This window comes from Paecilomyces variotii (assembly GCF_004022145.1).
Source record: "Paecilomyces variotii strain CBS 101075 chromosome Unknown C8Q69scaffold_8, whole genome shotgun sequence".
Taxonomy (NCBI): Eukaryota; Fungi; Ascomycota; class Eurotiomycetes; order Eurotiales; family Thermoascaceae; genus Paecilomyces; species Paecilomyces variotii.
Window position 1 is genome coordinate 204,014 of NW_021167147.1, and position 14,070 is coordinate 218,083.

Consider the following 14,070-nt stretch of genomic DNA (forward strand, 5'->3'; position numbering starts at 1 on the left):
ATCTGCTTTGTTATCGCTTTGTCATCCCGCATGTCCGGTTAGGGAGTTAACTAACGTCAACTAAATACTTAGCGAATCTTCAGTCAGCCAGAAGGCGCCGAGTGACTGCTCCACAGCGTCATCGCATCGAGCTCTGTAGAAGCTGACAAAAACCACGACTGCGCCAGCTTGCTACAACTGATCTTTTGCTGAGTCTCAGACAGATTTCATGCATCGTTCACTGCTGCGATCTACTCAGCTGCTCTACCATCTTCAATCGCCAAAGCGCCCCAGCTTTGCCACTTTTTCCGTCTCCGCACGCATCTCCGCATTCAACCCCGGCGCAAGAACTATGTCGGTACGTGCACCCCCTCCATTGCCTGTTTCCTTTGCTCCCTCTCATCCTGTTTCTTTCCATTGCTCTCCCACAATTATCGATTCTAATCTTCTCCATTCAGACGGGAAAGATCACCGATTGGGTTGATCCCAAAGACAAGTCCGGCGAGTTCAAGCGCGGAGCGTCCGTTTTCCGTAACTGGATCTCGCGAGAGCCCGGCGCAACATTCCCGCCTGAGAAGGATCGATACCATCTCTACGTCTCACATGCCTGTCCTTGGGGTATGTTTTATTGTTTTTCTGATTCAATTTTGATTGCGTTCCCATGACCCTTATCCTGGCCAAGTGACCCCAGAATTGCTGGGGAGGAAGAGAAAAGGATAGGATGTGATGAGTTTGGGTTGTGTTGTCTGTCTATGCTTATCAGAAAAAGACTGACAACGAGTCAAAAAAAAAAAACTATAGCGCATAGAACATTGATTGTCCGCAAACTCAAGGGTCTTGAGGATATCATCCCGTATACAGCCGTGCACTGGCATATGGGAGAGAAAGGTTCGTGGCATTTTCCCCTCGACTGATTATCTTATCTTTTTTTTTTTTTTTTTTTGCTCTTCTTAATAAGGAAAACTGTTCCCGTGTTGACTTTTTGGAAAGGATGGCGGTTTGCGACGCCCGATGAGAATGTCCCCGGTGACAATGTCACCCCTGACCCTATTCACCCGGAGTTTACTCATCTTCGGGATATCTATTTCTCGGTAGATCCCGAGTATAAGGGAAGATTCACCGTTCCTACTTTGTACGATAAGAAGACGAAGCGTATCGTGAGCAACGAGGTATGTATTGTTTTTCCAGCATCTATTTGAAAGACTCCAGTCAGTCCTGCAAATCTAACAATCAGATAGAGCTCCGAGATCATCCGCATGTTCTACTACGAATTCGATGACCTCCTTCCCGAAAAGTACAAGAAAGTCGATCTCTTCCCTCCATCTCTTCGCTCCGAGATCGAAGCGACTAACGACTGGACCTACAACGACGTCAACAACGGCGTGTACAAGTCCGGCTTCGCTACCACACAAGAAGCCTACGAGAAGGCCGTCAAGACGCTCTTCTCATCCCTTGATCGGATTGAAGCTCATCTGGCAGAGCGTCAAGCCAAGTCTTCCTCGCCCTTCTACTTCGGCGACTCTGTCACTGAGGCTGATGTTCGTCTCTACACGACTGTTATCCGCTTTGATCCCGTGTACGTCCAGCATTTCAAGTGCAATATTCGCGATATCAGATCCGGATACCCGGCTATTCATCGTTGGTTGAGAGCGCTGTATTGGGATATTCCGGCTTTCAAGGAGACGACCCAGTTTGAGCACATCAAGAAGCATTATACGAAGAGTCATGCACAGATTAACCAGTTTGCGATCACCCCCGTGGGACCTGTGCCGGATATTCTGCCGAAGGATCAAGAGGTCGCGGCAGTGAGGAAGTAAAGGGTTCCATTGAATGTTACGACCAGCTCGAGCCATCTGATGTATAAGATATCATGAGAATAATGAATGGAATGGAATGATCAGATACAAGCAAGTATGCGCGAAGCTGGAAAAAACGAAAATAAAGAATAACGTAAATTAAGTGCACTGTATCCTCCAATATGGCGACGTGCGTTCTATCTAGGCGCCATAAATGTCAAGGTGACCAAGCATGACGTAGGTTAAGTCGTTAAAATACAAAACGTTCATCTTTCGAAAACGGAGTATAGACCTCCTGTATATATGAAAGATTGTGTTCCACGTAAATCAAAAATCCTCCTATATTTGAGGACACCGAGCCAAGTCACGCCATGCTATGCTGTCTATGTGCAGTTGGTGTCAAAAGATGAAAACAAGTTTTATACATACATTTGCCTCGGCAGATGGAAGTCGTCTGATCAGATGACTCGGATATGCACGCCGCTGGATCGGAGAAAAGATGACAGAATGCCAAAAATGGACCGTGTGCAAGACCGGACAAAAAGCGAACAAGTAGACTTCTAGACAAAGTGACGCTGTCAGATGCGGTATCATCTGTAGCAAAACAGAAAAAAAATTTGCGGCGGCATAATCAGTTGCGCCTTCACCACCCCGAGGATGGTCCTGTGGGTATCTAAAGGTTTCAAAAGAAAGAAGGATAGGGCCGCTCAGAGATGAAACCGATTACATCTGAACGGACCCCTAAGCATCTAACCCGTCTGACATCCGAGACGAGCAGTGAATGAGCTCTTAAGGACAAGCCATCACCTCAGACCCAGTAATCTTTTCGCGTTTTCGTAGACGACATAGCTGATAGAGACCGCCGGAGCAACTTTCAGCAGGTTAGGTGTAATACCTCTGTAGAGACCGGGAACTCCTTCAGCTTGGAGAGTTTTTCGTGCAACATCGAGGATGCCGTCGTAGGTTCGGGGATGAAGGACCGTTCCTTGTGCCTGTAACCGGGTTCTCAGAACATTCAACGGGTAGACGATGGAAGCGCTCAGGGCACCACTGAAGGCACCAATAGCACCAGTGGTGAAATTGTTGAGAGGGACATCATCTTCATGGCAGCCATGGATACGAGCCTTGCGCGCGAGGAGGCCTCTCTTCAGATATTCAAACGTGGTGAGGTCGATAGCCGCGTAGGGGAACATGCCAATAAGGCCCAGCGGCAAACCGCGAAAGAAGCCATACACGCCATACTGCTGTATGACTTTCCTGGCCGTGGCAACGATGAGTTTGTTCCCTTTCAAACCACCCTCAACCGTTTCACACTGCATGCGACTGGAAACAATAAGCATCTCATTCATAGAACATCGGGGTGAACCTAGATAACTTACAACTTAAGGGTGTCGATCGGGTAAGCGAAACACCTCGTGAACGTCAGCACCAGTACCAGTTAGATTCAGGAACATAGCAACATACTGAGCGACCATTCCACCAAGGCCACCTGATAGAAACTGTGACGTTGGAAGCAGTTTCTTTGTGTCGTTATGGCCTTCTAGTCGAGCGAACGCTCGTTTTGATGCCTTTATGGTCAACAACAGGGCCAATAGACATCGAATCGATTTACTTACCTCATAAGCACCAAACTTAATAGCAGATTCTGGCATAACCTTCACGACATTCAAGCCATTTCCTGCGTCCGTTAGTTGGTCCACTCTGAATGTCTCGGGCCTTTCTGTGGGGAAACGAACCTGCAAACAGACTCCTGATGCCACCTGCTCTCCAAAGATCTTGGATGGCAACGAGAAGTGTCCTTGAAGCCTTTCCCGCCGCTTGAAGCGGTGCCCCTTTCTTCGCCGCATGGACAGCCTCCTGCCTGACGCCGGTCTGAGCGATGAGGTAAACTTTAAGACGATCGAGAGGGGCTGTCGCTGTCCGTGAGACGACGCCAGCAATTCCGCCAGCAATGAAGTAACCTAATTGAGGCGTGTTCTCCGTCAACTTCTGTTCATAATATCGGAATGACATCCACATGGCTACAGTCCGGGGCAAGGGCAACCATTCCAATTCGAAGTCGCCATCCAGAGATACCAGATCAGGGTTGGACTTGGATTCCAATGTGTATCGCTCGCCAAGATCCGTAGGTCGAGTGGTGCAGAATTGTGAGATCGGGGCTTGGAATACGTAGTACAGGAATTTCCTGATGGCTAGGAGGAAACGTTTAAGAAACGAGAGGTCTATACCTAAACCCTGCAGATCATTGATGTGGACGTCGCCCTCCGGGTTTAGATTTCCAATGGCCGAATAGTATGAGAGGACTGCGCGCAAGTCGGACGACGGTTTGACGGGCAAGAAGAGGAGGAAGTCCCTGGGTGTGATCAGTCGGATGATTCACTAATTGCACTTGACCAGTATGCGCATACCTCCACTCCTCATATGTGATAACGCCATCCCTGTTGGTATCCACCTCTTGAAAAAATTCGTCGAACTTTGCGCTCGAGACGGTGACTCCAGCCTTGGAGAAGGCGGTCCTTAGTTCATCCTTGTCGATCTCACCGTTATGGTTTCTATCGATGCTCTCGAACAACCTCCATAGTTCTTTCTCAGCAAAGTCGACAAACACGCGGAATTCTGACGATGGTTAGTTGGCACGAGCAAAATCGGCATGCGGCCAGAAGGCTAAAGCGCCGATGATCGTACCAGAATATTGGATATGTCCATCGCCGCTGGTATCTACCGTCTGCAGCACACTGCGGAGCATATCATCTGCATTTTTAAGAGCTTCATCCCAGTCAGCCGACGGCAGGAGCACGTGCAGGGGTCACAGATGGTCCTCACGGTGATCGATTTTCTTCAATCCCTTCTTGAGACCCTTGAAATCGATCTGACCTTCCCGGCGAGTGTCTAACGTCTCCCAGAGTTTGTTGATCCTCTGATCGCGCTCGTGTTGGGACTCGCCGGGCGGCATGATGAAGGCGCAGTGAAATTAATCTCAGGCGTCTTTCATTATCTTTTGGAACGGAGGCTCGATCTGTCGTAAGGAGGTATCCTGAGATCACGGGGAAGCAAGGATAGCGATAACGCGCTGCGCATCAGAACAAGCAGGTGGACACGCGGGGTAACAGTATGCAAGACATGCAAGATGCTGCGATAATGGTGATGATGGATTGGAAGTTCCCAGAGTCTTGGTCTGGTCTTGGTCCTTACGCCATAGCCGGCCAGCCGGGCGAAAGCCGGCTAAGGTTAACTGGAAGGGCTCCAGCCCTACTATTCCTCTTTGGGCCTGACTGACTCTTTTGGCTTCATCAACCACCGGCATAGTAGTTATATCGTTCATTTCAGCCTTTATCACCCCGTCAAGAGCAAGATGCTATGATGCAGTGGTGATGATCCCATGGTGTGTCTTGTCGAGGCTGCTCCTGGTCCTGTCGTGGCCGTTTGATGACAGACTGTCCCCTCCGTTATTCCGCATTTACATTCATCCATAACTATCAGCTTGTACGTCAGACTGGCTTTTCTCGAGTTGATTGATTAATAGTTCCTTGATAAACTGTGTTTTGATCTTTCTAGTCCATTCATCTACTTAAGTGTCTCCTACATCATGGCTGCGAATTACTGGGCATCTACACAGCGTCGGCATTGGCTCTTCTCGAGGGAGCGATTATCCGAGATCAGAGAGAACCTGAAAGAGAAGGATAAATTAGCACATCAGCAGTTCCCGTTGCCAGATTTGAGGCTCCTTAGCATCTACTTTAACCAACGTAAGGCCGCTATACTCACTGTACCGGTTGACCGATCCTCTCTGCTGACCCACATCTACAGAACTGACCAAGTTGGGCAAGAGAATGACAACGAGACAGCAGGCGCTGGCGACTGCCCAAGTTTATATTAAGAGATTCTATACCAAAGTCGAGATTCGACAGACCAACCCCTACTTGGTGCTTACGACGGCCTTCTATCTCGCCTGCAAGATGGAAGAGTGTCCTCAACACATCCGCTTCGTCGTCGGGGAGGCGCGAGGTCTCTGGCCAGGTATGCGTATTTGCTTTCCTCGTCTCTTTTCCGCGTCCACAGCTAATGCCCTACAGACTTCATCTCGTCGGACGTAGCCAAGCTGGGAGAGTGCGAGTTCTCCTTGATATCAGAAATGAGCTCACAGCTGATTGTCCACCATCCATATCGGACACTGACAGAGCTTCAGCCCGAGCTGGCGCTTACATCAGATGAGGTCGCCCTCGCTTGGTCCGTCATTAATGATCACTATCTCACAGACCTGCCGCTTCTGTATCCGCCGCACGTCATTGCTGTGATGGCGATTATCGTCGCCGTCGTCTTCAAACCAAGTCAGACCAGCTTCCACGGCACAGGACCGCCCTCGCTAGCCAGCGCCATTCGAGAAGGGGGTGCCGGTGTACTGGCAGCCTTGGGTGACAAGAACGCGCCCGGACCGCCAGCGCGAATTCAGAAAATCATCACCTTCCTTGCAGAAAGTGAAGTCGACATCAAGGCTGTCATCGAATGTACACAGGAGCTGGTCTCTCTATACGAGGTGTGGGAGCAGTACAGTGAGAAACACTGCAGAGAACTTATTGGGCGGATGGTCAAGAGCAAGAATCTGGATAAATGAGACACGCGTCTTATCCATTCAGGAAGGTTGTTCATCGCTTGCCGGAGCCTGCATTTGCGTTCAATTCAGTTTCCTATGACGGTTGATATAGTTTTGGCGTGTCTATTTCATCTCACATCGCATAGCGTACTCTTTATCGGCGTCCTGGGATTACAGGGATTTGTCTTCATCAATCGCCATATACTCAATATTCATCCAGATTCAACTCCTCATCTATCATTCCATAGCACATCTCAGACACACATTGGATTAATTACATTACATAGTTGTTCCCTGTGAACGTTATCAATACCAATTAAGGCGTAGAACCTTTGAAAGGCTGTCCAATACTTATATGGCTCACCGCCTTGCCGTGTCACTTGTCGAGCTCTAGCTCAGGGGTGGACATGGACATCCTTCGATCGGTACAAAGCAATCTCGAGCTCTTAAATCTTGTAGACCATTCAACATTGTGACAGGACCAGAATACAGAAGTCCCTTCAAATATCTTTTCCAGTGTCATGTCCCCTTCAGCTGTTGACGCCGTCCATATCGACAAGTGTATGAACTATGACGATGTTGCATGGGAAAGAAGCGACAATGTGTTTGAAACTTGGAGAGTTACGCTTTACCAAGAAAACGTACTTCGAGAAATCGGCCGTTTGATAGACCAGTGGAGAGGTGGCCTTCCCGAAGAATTGTTTGCTCCAAAACGTGGAGCGTTCAATGCTTGGCTCCGGATGAAGTTCAAAGATGGAGGTTCCGCCATTATTCGATTCCCTTGTCCGGGTGCTTCGATGTTCCCTGAAGAAAAGGTCAGGCGTGAAGTCTCCGTGATGCGTTTCCTGGAACGTCATACCAGTATTCCTGTACCGCACGTTCTTCATTACGGTATGACCGAAGAGAGCCCAGGAGGATTTTAGGCCCTTTCATTATCATGGAATACATCGACAACGCGGTTAACCTCATCGACGTCCTCGAAAAACCAGGACTATCGCCTGACGACCGAGCGGTTTTGGACCCGAATATCTCCAAAGAAACACTCGAGTGGACATATAGCCAGATGGCCGATATAATGCTTCAGCTATCTAAACACTCGTTTGCACAGATTGGTTGTATTGCCAAGGCCAAGGAAGATGATGACTTTGATGATCAGTGGATTGTAAAGCATCGCCCGTTGACCTTCAATATGAACGAACTTGTTCAATTGGGGAACTTCCCTCCACATCTCCTTCCCCAGCATGCGTTCCAAACTTCTTCCTCTTATTATCAGGCGCTTGCGGAGATGCATATGAATCACCTCTCTACCCAACGCAACGATGCAATCGAGTCGGCCGGGGATTGCCGGCGAAAGTATATTGCACGATGTTTATTCCGCAAGCTTGCACGCGAGCATCGATTGTGCCGCCAGGATTCTGGCTCTTTTAGACTTTTTTGCGACGATTTCCGCCCAGGGAATGTTCTTGCAAATGCTGAACTTCACGTGGTCGGGGCGGTCGACTGGGAGTTCTCGTACGCAGCACCGGTTGGGTTTGCGTACAGCCCACCATTCTGGCTGCTACTGGAGCTCCCGGAGTTTTGGCCGGAAGGTCTCCAGGACTGGGCCCAACACTATGAAAAACGCTTGGAAACGTTTCTCGGTGTCTTGAAACAACGAGAGGATGTGGCAATCAATCGAGGAATTCTGACCGAGGAACACCGACTTTCGAACCACATGAGGGAAAGCTGGGAGAGTGGGGATTTTTGGGTCAATTACGCAGCTCGAAAAAGCTGGGCGTTTGACATGGTATACTGGGCGAAAATTGATAAGAGATTCTTTGGCGATGGAGATCTTGAAGATCGTCTGCAGCTCTTAACTGAAGAGGAAAGAGATCACATGGATGGATTTATATGGAGGAAGCTTGCCGAGAAAAAAGAGCGTACGTTGACGGATTGGTCAGATATAGAAGCTACACGCATCGCAACGGGACGAACATAGGACATCTATTAGTTACATGGCGCATGCAATAGGAATCGCTTGCAGTGCGGTAACACTTTTGCGGTATCTCCAGATTTGGTAGGAATAACTGGCTGTGAACATCCTGCAAGCACATTTATTGAGGGCATCGCGTGCAGCTCGTACAGATGGATACCTTGCAGAGAAGAAGTCGGATAGAAAGGTTCGCGCGCTCATCAAAGTCCAAGCGGTTCTTTCTTATTTATTTATTCTGATTTCTCGGTCAGATCTTGAACTTCTCAGTCGGCCTCTTCAAGTGCCGTCACAATCTCCATTGATGAATTTCATCTTCCTGAAACATAACCCTTTCTCGTTTCAGGTTTACTGCTTCGTATTTTCTCATCAAATTTCGTCCAGACATCTCCGGATCCTGTAACATCCCAAGATTGCAGATCAATCATTCTCGCTAATATACGTAACTACTAGTAGAGATATCAAATCCTGAAGACGAATCTTCTTCGACGTGTAGCCTACAGGGATGGGATGGGATCCGATCTCCTCCGATCAGAAGCTGATGTTATACATTTTTTTTCTTCTGCTACAATCCTCTACATCCTTAATCCTATTAAATCTTACTATCAACCGGAACCTTAAGCATGGATTGATTAATGACCATATATATATCCTGTAAGCGGACATCTCCCGGAAGACTACGAACTAATAGGTATCCAGTGGAATTTACCAAATATCGTCTACGATGATAGAGGTAGCAGTTCTCGAAACCGAAAGGCTAATGATTACTTACTCTATCTATAAGGTGGGCCTATATTGCCGATATTATGGCTCGAAGCGAGAAATGGCATCATGCATCAGGAACATGTACTGTACATATGCACACACATAATTGATACATGCAGTCAAATACTAGGTCAGAAAAAAAAAAAACGTTCCTACATCTACATATTGTATGGTATTCTCTGTTTCAGACACACGAGTACCATACTCCATGCAGAGAGAGAACAGGACACGTTCTGTCGCACGTGGATGAAGCTTTATTTATCTAGAGCACATGCCAAATTGCGCGGTATTTATTTACTAGAGAATATACGTCATTGTGTCTCTCTTTTTTCTTTGTTATCATAACTAAGCACATACATAGTAGAAAGAATCCAATCTAATCCAATCCAACCCTAGGAAGGGTGTCGAGGATTCCAAGAATGTGAGGGTAATGTGTTTGAAATGTGCAAAGTCCTGTTGTGCCTTGGGACCTTGATACAACGTCTACAGCATTACTTACCCTACCCTAGGCGATGTCCTTGTAAGCGTTGTGTTTTTGTAACTCGATACGTACTCGAGTATGGGGATCTGAAGGGATTCGACCAGGTATGTGTCTAGAACGACGCGGAAGACATGGTTCGTGCGCAGGTACAGTACATACGATGGAAGGGGATGGGTATGCGAGGTAGGGGAGGGTGTCTTAGGCACTACATACATAGATAGTTAGATGAGAGTGACTAGATTTGAGTACGTATGCAGAAGGACTGGCTGGACTAGGTACTTAGGTGGCTTCAGAAAGTGCCTGCGTCTCTGTGGGCGGGTTGATATCCATGTTGGAACCGATACATAACTTAGTCCTCTCCAGAAATCAGATGGAAGATCTGAATGAACACAGACAACCTTGGATGGAACGACCCAAGAAACGAGGACAAGGCTGGCCCGAAGCACGAAGCCGTTTGCGGAGAAAGCGTGTCAGGGACCTCGATCAGGACGCTATTACTGTATTAGTATTATTATTATTGGACACAGGGACCAGCGATGGACTGAGCGCCCGAATGAATTTCTAAATGCAGATAGATAGAATCGGTAGCAAACCGAGCGGAATGTCCGTGCTGCCGATCTCGCATCCAACGAGTAACTTAGCATTCTCGATCGATAATCGTGTTATCGGCACCCATTTCCCTCCAGTCCCAAGTCTGAGAACAGAAAAGCAAAAAGAACACTTGGATAGTATCCAAGACAAATATTCTCCGTACGATGAGGGAAACTTTGTTGTGAGCATGTCAGAGACAATGCCTTTGTTATTGGCAGAGCAGCAAAGGGGCGGTGTACGAAGCGGCACAGGGTTGCAGAGAGACTTTGATATCCAGGGACCAGCGAAGACATGCTGCTGGTCCATAGCTGCCATACCATATAGTTATACTCCAGAGGACACGAGTCCAGCTAGCTTCGGGAGGTTCGGCTCCCCTCGTGAGTCGTGAGAGTCCTATCTGGGATCTGGGAGTGCTCTACTCCGTACTACTAGTAGAATAGCGTCTGTCCTTGTCCTTTCCTGCCACCTGGTAACTAGTGGGCTTTCCGGGGGCAGCGTTGTGAGAAGAATCACGGGGGCTAGGGGAACAACAGACACCTGATGGATCTCCCCTCGCCTAGAACGGACAAGGCTTCATTGTAGAGTGGATAGATTATTGAGTATGGTACTCGTTCTCTAAGCTCCGGGAACAGCGTGAAACTGTTCGAGCGCCTCTGTTGTTGTTGTTGCTTCCTTGCAGCGCCATTCCAGTGGATGAGCGTCAGCCACGGCGCTTGTGTTTGGTACAGTCTGGATGCTCCGTCGCTTGACGGGTTTCAGGAAAGATCTCCGCCCCCAGGCAGAAGAAGAAACATTACGGAAAAGCAATGCGGACGCTGGACGATGACTTGAGTAACCCAACCGGCCAGGAGAAGTCAGTCGGGCGGAAAAAAGCACCGGAGTGGATCGATCTGCCGCCGGGCTATCCAAGAACAGCAATTTTCGAGATCACCTGAGGCTGTGTGCAGGAGGATGGTGACCGCTGTTTCGCTGGGGAGGAAGGCGATCGTACTCATATGAGTATGGTAACAATTATAGTTATTTTATTATTATGATTATTAGTTATCATCCCTAATGCATCCGACAGCATAACTAGTAGTGGGGAGCAGCGAGATGAGGGAGATGGAGAAAGCGAAGCGCATCGAATACTCGATGATCCAGCCTCGATAGCGCTGATTGGCCCAGCCGAGTGCCAGGTGGCTAGGTCGATGATCCCCGTATTATTATTATTATTGTATGTATGGTACTATTATTATTACCACTCCAATAATACCGTTGTTACCGCACGCAGGAGGACCTTCACAGTCCGACGTCAAACATTCCACTCCGCCTTCTGGGGCTGATGGTGACGATGGCAGGAACGTGTCAGGATCACAGCGACAACAACAGGAGACGAGACTCAACGAAACCCACCCACGTAGATAGAGAGACCACGACGAGATAGTTAGCTGCTGTGTGAGAATGCTGTTCCATCCGTCAGACTCGATAACTACACAGTAGACTATCTATCTAGAGTAGATCCTACTGTAAGAGTCCCCTGCAAGTCTGCCCGTCATCGCGTTGGTTGTTCCCCCGTGGCCGTCCGTGCCGGGGGCAAACGCTGCGCAGGGCTTGGCTTGGCTTTGGCTGCAGTGGAAAGTTGAGAGTTGAAAGCGTGCTGCCATCGACGTCACGCTCTGCGTTGAGCGTCAACGACCACCGTTGGGCCCCACTGGCTGCTGTTGGATTGGATGGGAGCTGCATGGTCCAGCTCTGGCCGGCGGTATTGGGCCCACTAAAGCTGTGGAAGGCGGATATCATTGGCTCTCGGTGGCCAGACGGTGTCTCGGTATCGCCACTAGGGCTGCCGCTAGCGCGCAGCCGTCTGCCGATCGCTGGTTGGTCCGTGGTATTACCGATACGCGCTGTTACCGAGTATCGCCCCGTGCAGCCAGCGCTGGGGAGGGCTTTCGGGCAGGTCGATCTCGAATCGGCGTAATGACGGTAATTACGGCCCTTGCGCTTCCCCACTGGTCGCTCGCACTGAGCAAGCCCCCCTCTCGCTTTTCGCCTTCGGTCTCACACTCTGCCACTCTCTTTCCCTCTTTCCTGCGACCTCTTCCTGTCTTCCCTTCTTCATCCCGCCATCGAATTTCATCCCACACAACCAACCCACTTCCGCATCTTCTCACTCTTGTACAATTCTACAACCCATCTTCTTGCCCCCAATTCTCTCCTTCGTCTCAACTCTCTTCTTTTTCTTCTTGCCATTGTCGACTGTCCGCTCTTCGTGACCAGTCGTCTCCTTTTCATCCGATATTCTCGCGGACTGCAATCGTGCTTGCACTGGCCGTCCGTCGCAGCTTCAGCCTTATTCCGGTGTAACTCCGACCACAGAGCTCTTCACCGATATATACCTTCATAATGTCGACATTTTTCTACGCACACCAGCAACAGCAGCACCACCAGCAGCAGCACCACCACGCCGCTGCTTCGCACATGGTGTCCAACACGAACAACCATGGCGGCCGCTCCCGGAGGGGCCCGCGCATGGGTTCGCAGAACACGCAGCGCCAGTTCAGGGGTGTCAAGAGCATGCGAGAGTTGGCTGAGGCTCCCACTATCACCGCTTTCCGTGCCCGTTTCGAGGCTGGACGTTCGTTCGACTTGGACGACGACCTCGAATTCTGCCCCGGTCTGCTGACGGAGGACGATGTACGTTGTTTCCCTTCCCGTGTCAGGCCGTGATCCGATGTTTGCCTGAACGGAACAACTATTTTTCAAGGCAACGGTTTGACTGACACTCCATCTCCAGCTGCACTCCATCCACTCGTCTGGCTCCGATCGATCGTCACTGTCGAGCGGATCTCCTGATTCGTCCCCACTGCAGCATCAGATCCAGCCCGCCCAACAAGTCACCCCATCCATCTCTCTGTCTCCCGCTTCGACCAACGCCTATGTGCCGTCGGCGATGAACGGTAATCTTAATCAGATGGGTTTCCAGCAGCCGGCTGCAGTGCGCGCAAGGAAAGTCATTCCGATCGTCAACCCCCACACCGGTGTGACCCTCTCGAGCCCACCAACCTCGATCTCGCCCGGCGCGATGCAGAACCAGCGCCGATGGTGAGGATGCCGCATGCCTAGTGCAGCGCAGCTGCCAAATGGCCTCCGTCCCTGGCATGTCTAATGACCCTTCGTCCGTGATTTCTGCGTCGTCGCTTTTTTTTTCCCCCACTGGGCCGCGAGTCTTGATGATTGGTACCTTCGCGACGCAACCAGCGCATCTGTTACGATAAACCCCAAATTTTTCGTCCATTGACACGGCAAAAAATAACTTCCTGTGTATAAATGCTTTCGATTACGACCTCCGCCTTCTTAGAATCCTTCGTGATGCTTCAATTTTGCAGAGCGACATACGATTTCTGTTGCGAGCGACGGCGCCTGCGATTCGACTGTTTTGCATCCTTTTTTCTTTTCATCTTCACAAGACGATACCTGGTTTCATCTTTCGGATAGGGAAAAAAAGCCCTGACCCCTCGGGTCTGACCGCGATGATGACGTATAGAAAACGCGGCGACTTGCTTCAAACGCATGCCTTGGTTACGGAGTTCTCCCTTGGTTGCTTTCTGCTGTGCTGGTTGCGGACGTCCTCTTTGCGATGTCCTTTACTGCCATATATTCTTGAATCATTGAGTTGTGTCCGGGGCGGAATGACTTTTTGATTTTCTGAGGTTTAGACGGCGGAAACGATATATGTTTTGCATCGGTTGGATTCGTCCTTTTTTTTTTTTTTTTTTTTTTTTTTTGATCATCGGGCCGCAACCCCTGGGCCCTTGTTGCACTGATATTTTCATTCTTGTGTCTTTTTTAGGTGAAATAGGATGGGGAGGGCTATGATACTCATTTACTTACCACAGGTTCAAATGGCTGGTTGGTTGGG

At 49.3% G+C, this 14,070-nt stretch overlaps 6 protein-coding genes across 6 annotated transcripts; 5 read left to right on the plus strand and 1 right to left on the minus strand.

The window, feature by feature from the left end:
* The first annotated feature begins 16 nt into the window (after positions 1-16).
* C8Q69DRAFT_308941 (glutathione S-transferase omega-like 2) lies at positions 17-2,187 on the plus strand. Its single transcript, XM_028627232.1, has 5 exons — positions 17-337; positions 438-597; positions 781-867; positions 970-1,148; positions 1,218-2,187. The coding sequence occupies exons 1-5, from the start codon at positions 209-211 to the stop codon at positions 1,794-1,796; spliced, it is 1,134 nt and encodes a 377-aa protein (XP_028483545.1). The 5' UTR covers positions 17-208; the 3' UTR covers positions 1,797-2,187.
* A 271-nt stretch (positions 2,188-2,458) lies between these two features.
* Positions 2,459-4,728, minus strand: C8Q69DRAFT_522339 (putative calcium dependent mitochondrial carrier protein; the record flags this gene model as incomplete). The annotated part of the gene is made up of 8 exons (XM_028633542.1): positions 2,459-3,098; positions 3,155-3,187; positions 3,240-3,343; positions 3,392-3,453; positions 3,512-4,128; positions 4,184-4,391; positions 4,461-4,541; positions 4,599-4,728. 8 exons carry the CDS (start codon positions 4,726-4,728, stop codon positions 2,579-2,581), a joined length of 1,755 nt encoding a protein of 584 aa, XP_028483546.1. The 3' UTR covers positions 2,459-2,578.
* A 501-nt stretch (positions 4,729-5,229) lies between these two features.
* C8Q69DRAFT_308916 (C-type cyclin) lies at positions 5,230-6,845 on the plus strand. The gene is made up of 3 exons (XM_028627231.1): positions 5,230-5,521; positions 5,583-5,792; positions 5,849-6,845. Exons 1-3 carry the CDS (start codon positions 5,362-5,364, stop codon positions 6,385-6,387), a joined length of 909 nt encoding a protein of 302 aa, XP_028483547.1. The 5' UTR covers positions 5,230-5,361; the 3' UTR covers positions 6,388-6,845.
* Positions 6,646-8,585, plus strand: C8Q69DRAFT_471952 (hypothetical protein). Its single transcript, XM_028630949.1, has 2 exons — positions 6,646-7,170; positions 7,226-8,585. The coding sequence occupies exons 1-2, from the start codon at positions 7,120-7,122 to the stop codon at positions 8,342-8,344; spliced, it is 1,170 nt and encodes a 389-aa protein (XP_028483548.1). The 5' UTR covers positions 6,646-7,119; the 3' UTR covers positions 8,345-8,585.
* Positions 8,586-9,541: 956 nt separating this feature from the next.
* On the plus strand, positions 9,542-11,107 carry C8Q69DRAFT_445819 (hypothetical protein; the record flags this gene model as incomplete). Its single annotated transcript, XM_028629089.1, has 4 exons — positions 9,542-9,685; positions 9,865-10,080; positions 10,153-10,549; positions 10,932-11,107. 4 exons carry the CDS (start codon positions 9,542-9,544, stop codon positions 11,105-11,107), a joined length of 933 nt encoding a protein of 310 aa, XP_028483549.1.
* A 1,314-nt stretch (positions 11,108-12,421) lies between these two features.
* C8Q69DRAFT_309232 (hypothetical protein) lies at positions 12,422-13,391 on the plus strand. The gene is made up of 2 exons (XM_028627233.1): positions 12,422-12,845; positions 12,946-13,391. Exons 1-2 carry the CDS (start codon positions 12,555-12,557, stop codon positions 13,255-13,257), a joined length of 603 nt encoding a protein of 200 aa, XP_028483550.1. The 5' UTR covers positions 12,422-12,554; the 3' UTR covers positions 13,258-13,391.
* The last annotated feature ends 679 nt before the right edge of the window (positions 13,392-14,070 follow it).

Coding starts and splice junctions, on each gene's coding strand:
- C8Q69DRAFT_308941 (XM_028627232.1), top strand. CDS start 209: ATGCATCGTTCACTGCTGCGATCTACTCAGCTGCTCTACCATCTTCAA. Junction 338..437: donor CCGGCGCAAGAACTATGTCG/GTACGTGCACCC, acceptor TTCTCCATTCAG/ACGGGAAAGATCACCGATTG. Junction 868..969: donor CTGGCATATGGGAGAGAAAG/GTTCGTGGCATT, acceptor CTTTTTGGAAAG/GATGGCGGTTTGCGACGCCC.
- C8Q69DRAFT_308916 (XM_028627231.1), top strand. CDS start 5,362: ATGGCTGCGAATTACTGGGCATCTACACAGCGTCGGCATTGGCTCTTC. Junction 5,522..5,582: donor TAGCATCTACTTTAACCAAC/GTAAGGCCGCTA, acceptor CCACATCTACAG/AACTGACCAAGTTGGGCAAG. Junction 5,793..5,848: donor GGCGCGAGGTCTCTGGCCAG/GTATGCGTATTT, acceptor AATGCCCTACAG/ACTTCATCTCGTCGGACGTA.
- C8Q69DRAFT_471952 (XM_028630949.1), top strand. CDS start 7,120: ATGGAGGTTCCGCCATTATTCGATTCCCTTGTCCGGGTGCTTCGATGT. Junction 7,171..7,225: donor TCCGGGTGCTTCGATGTTCC/CTGAAGAAAAGG, acceptor GGAACGTCATAC/CAGTATTCCTGTACCGCACG.
- C8Q69DRAFT_309232 (XM_028627233.1), top strand. CDS start 12,555: ATGTCGACATTTTTCTACGCACACCAGCAACAGCAGCACCACCAGCAG. Junction 12,846..12,945: donor GTCTGCTGACGGAGGACGAT/GTACGTTGTTTC, acceptor CTCCATCTCCAG/CTGCACTCCATCCACTCGTC.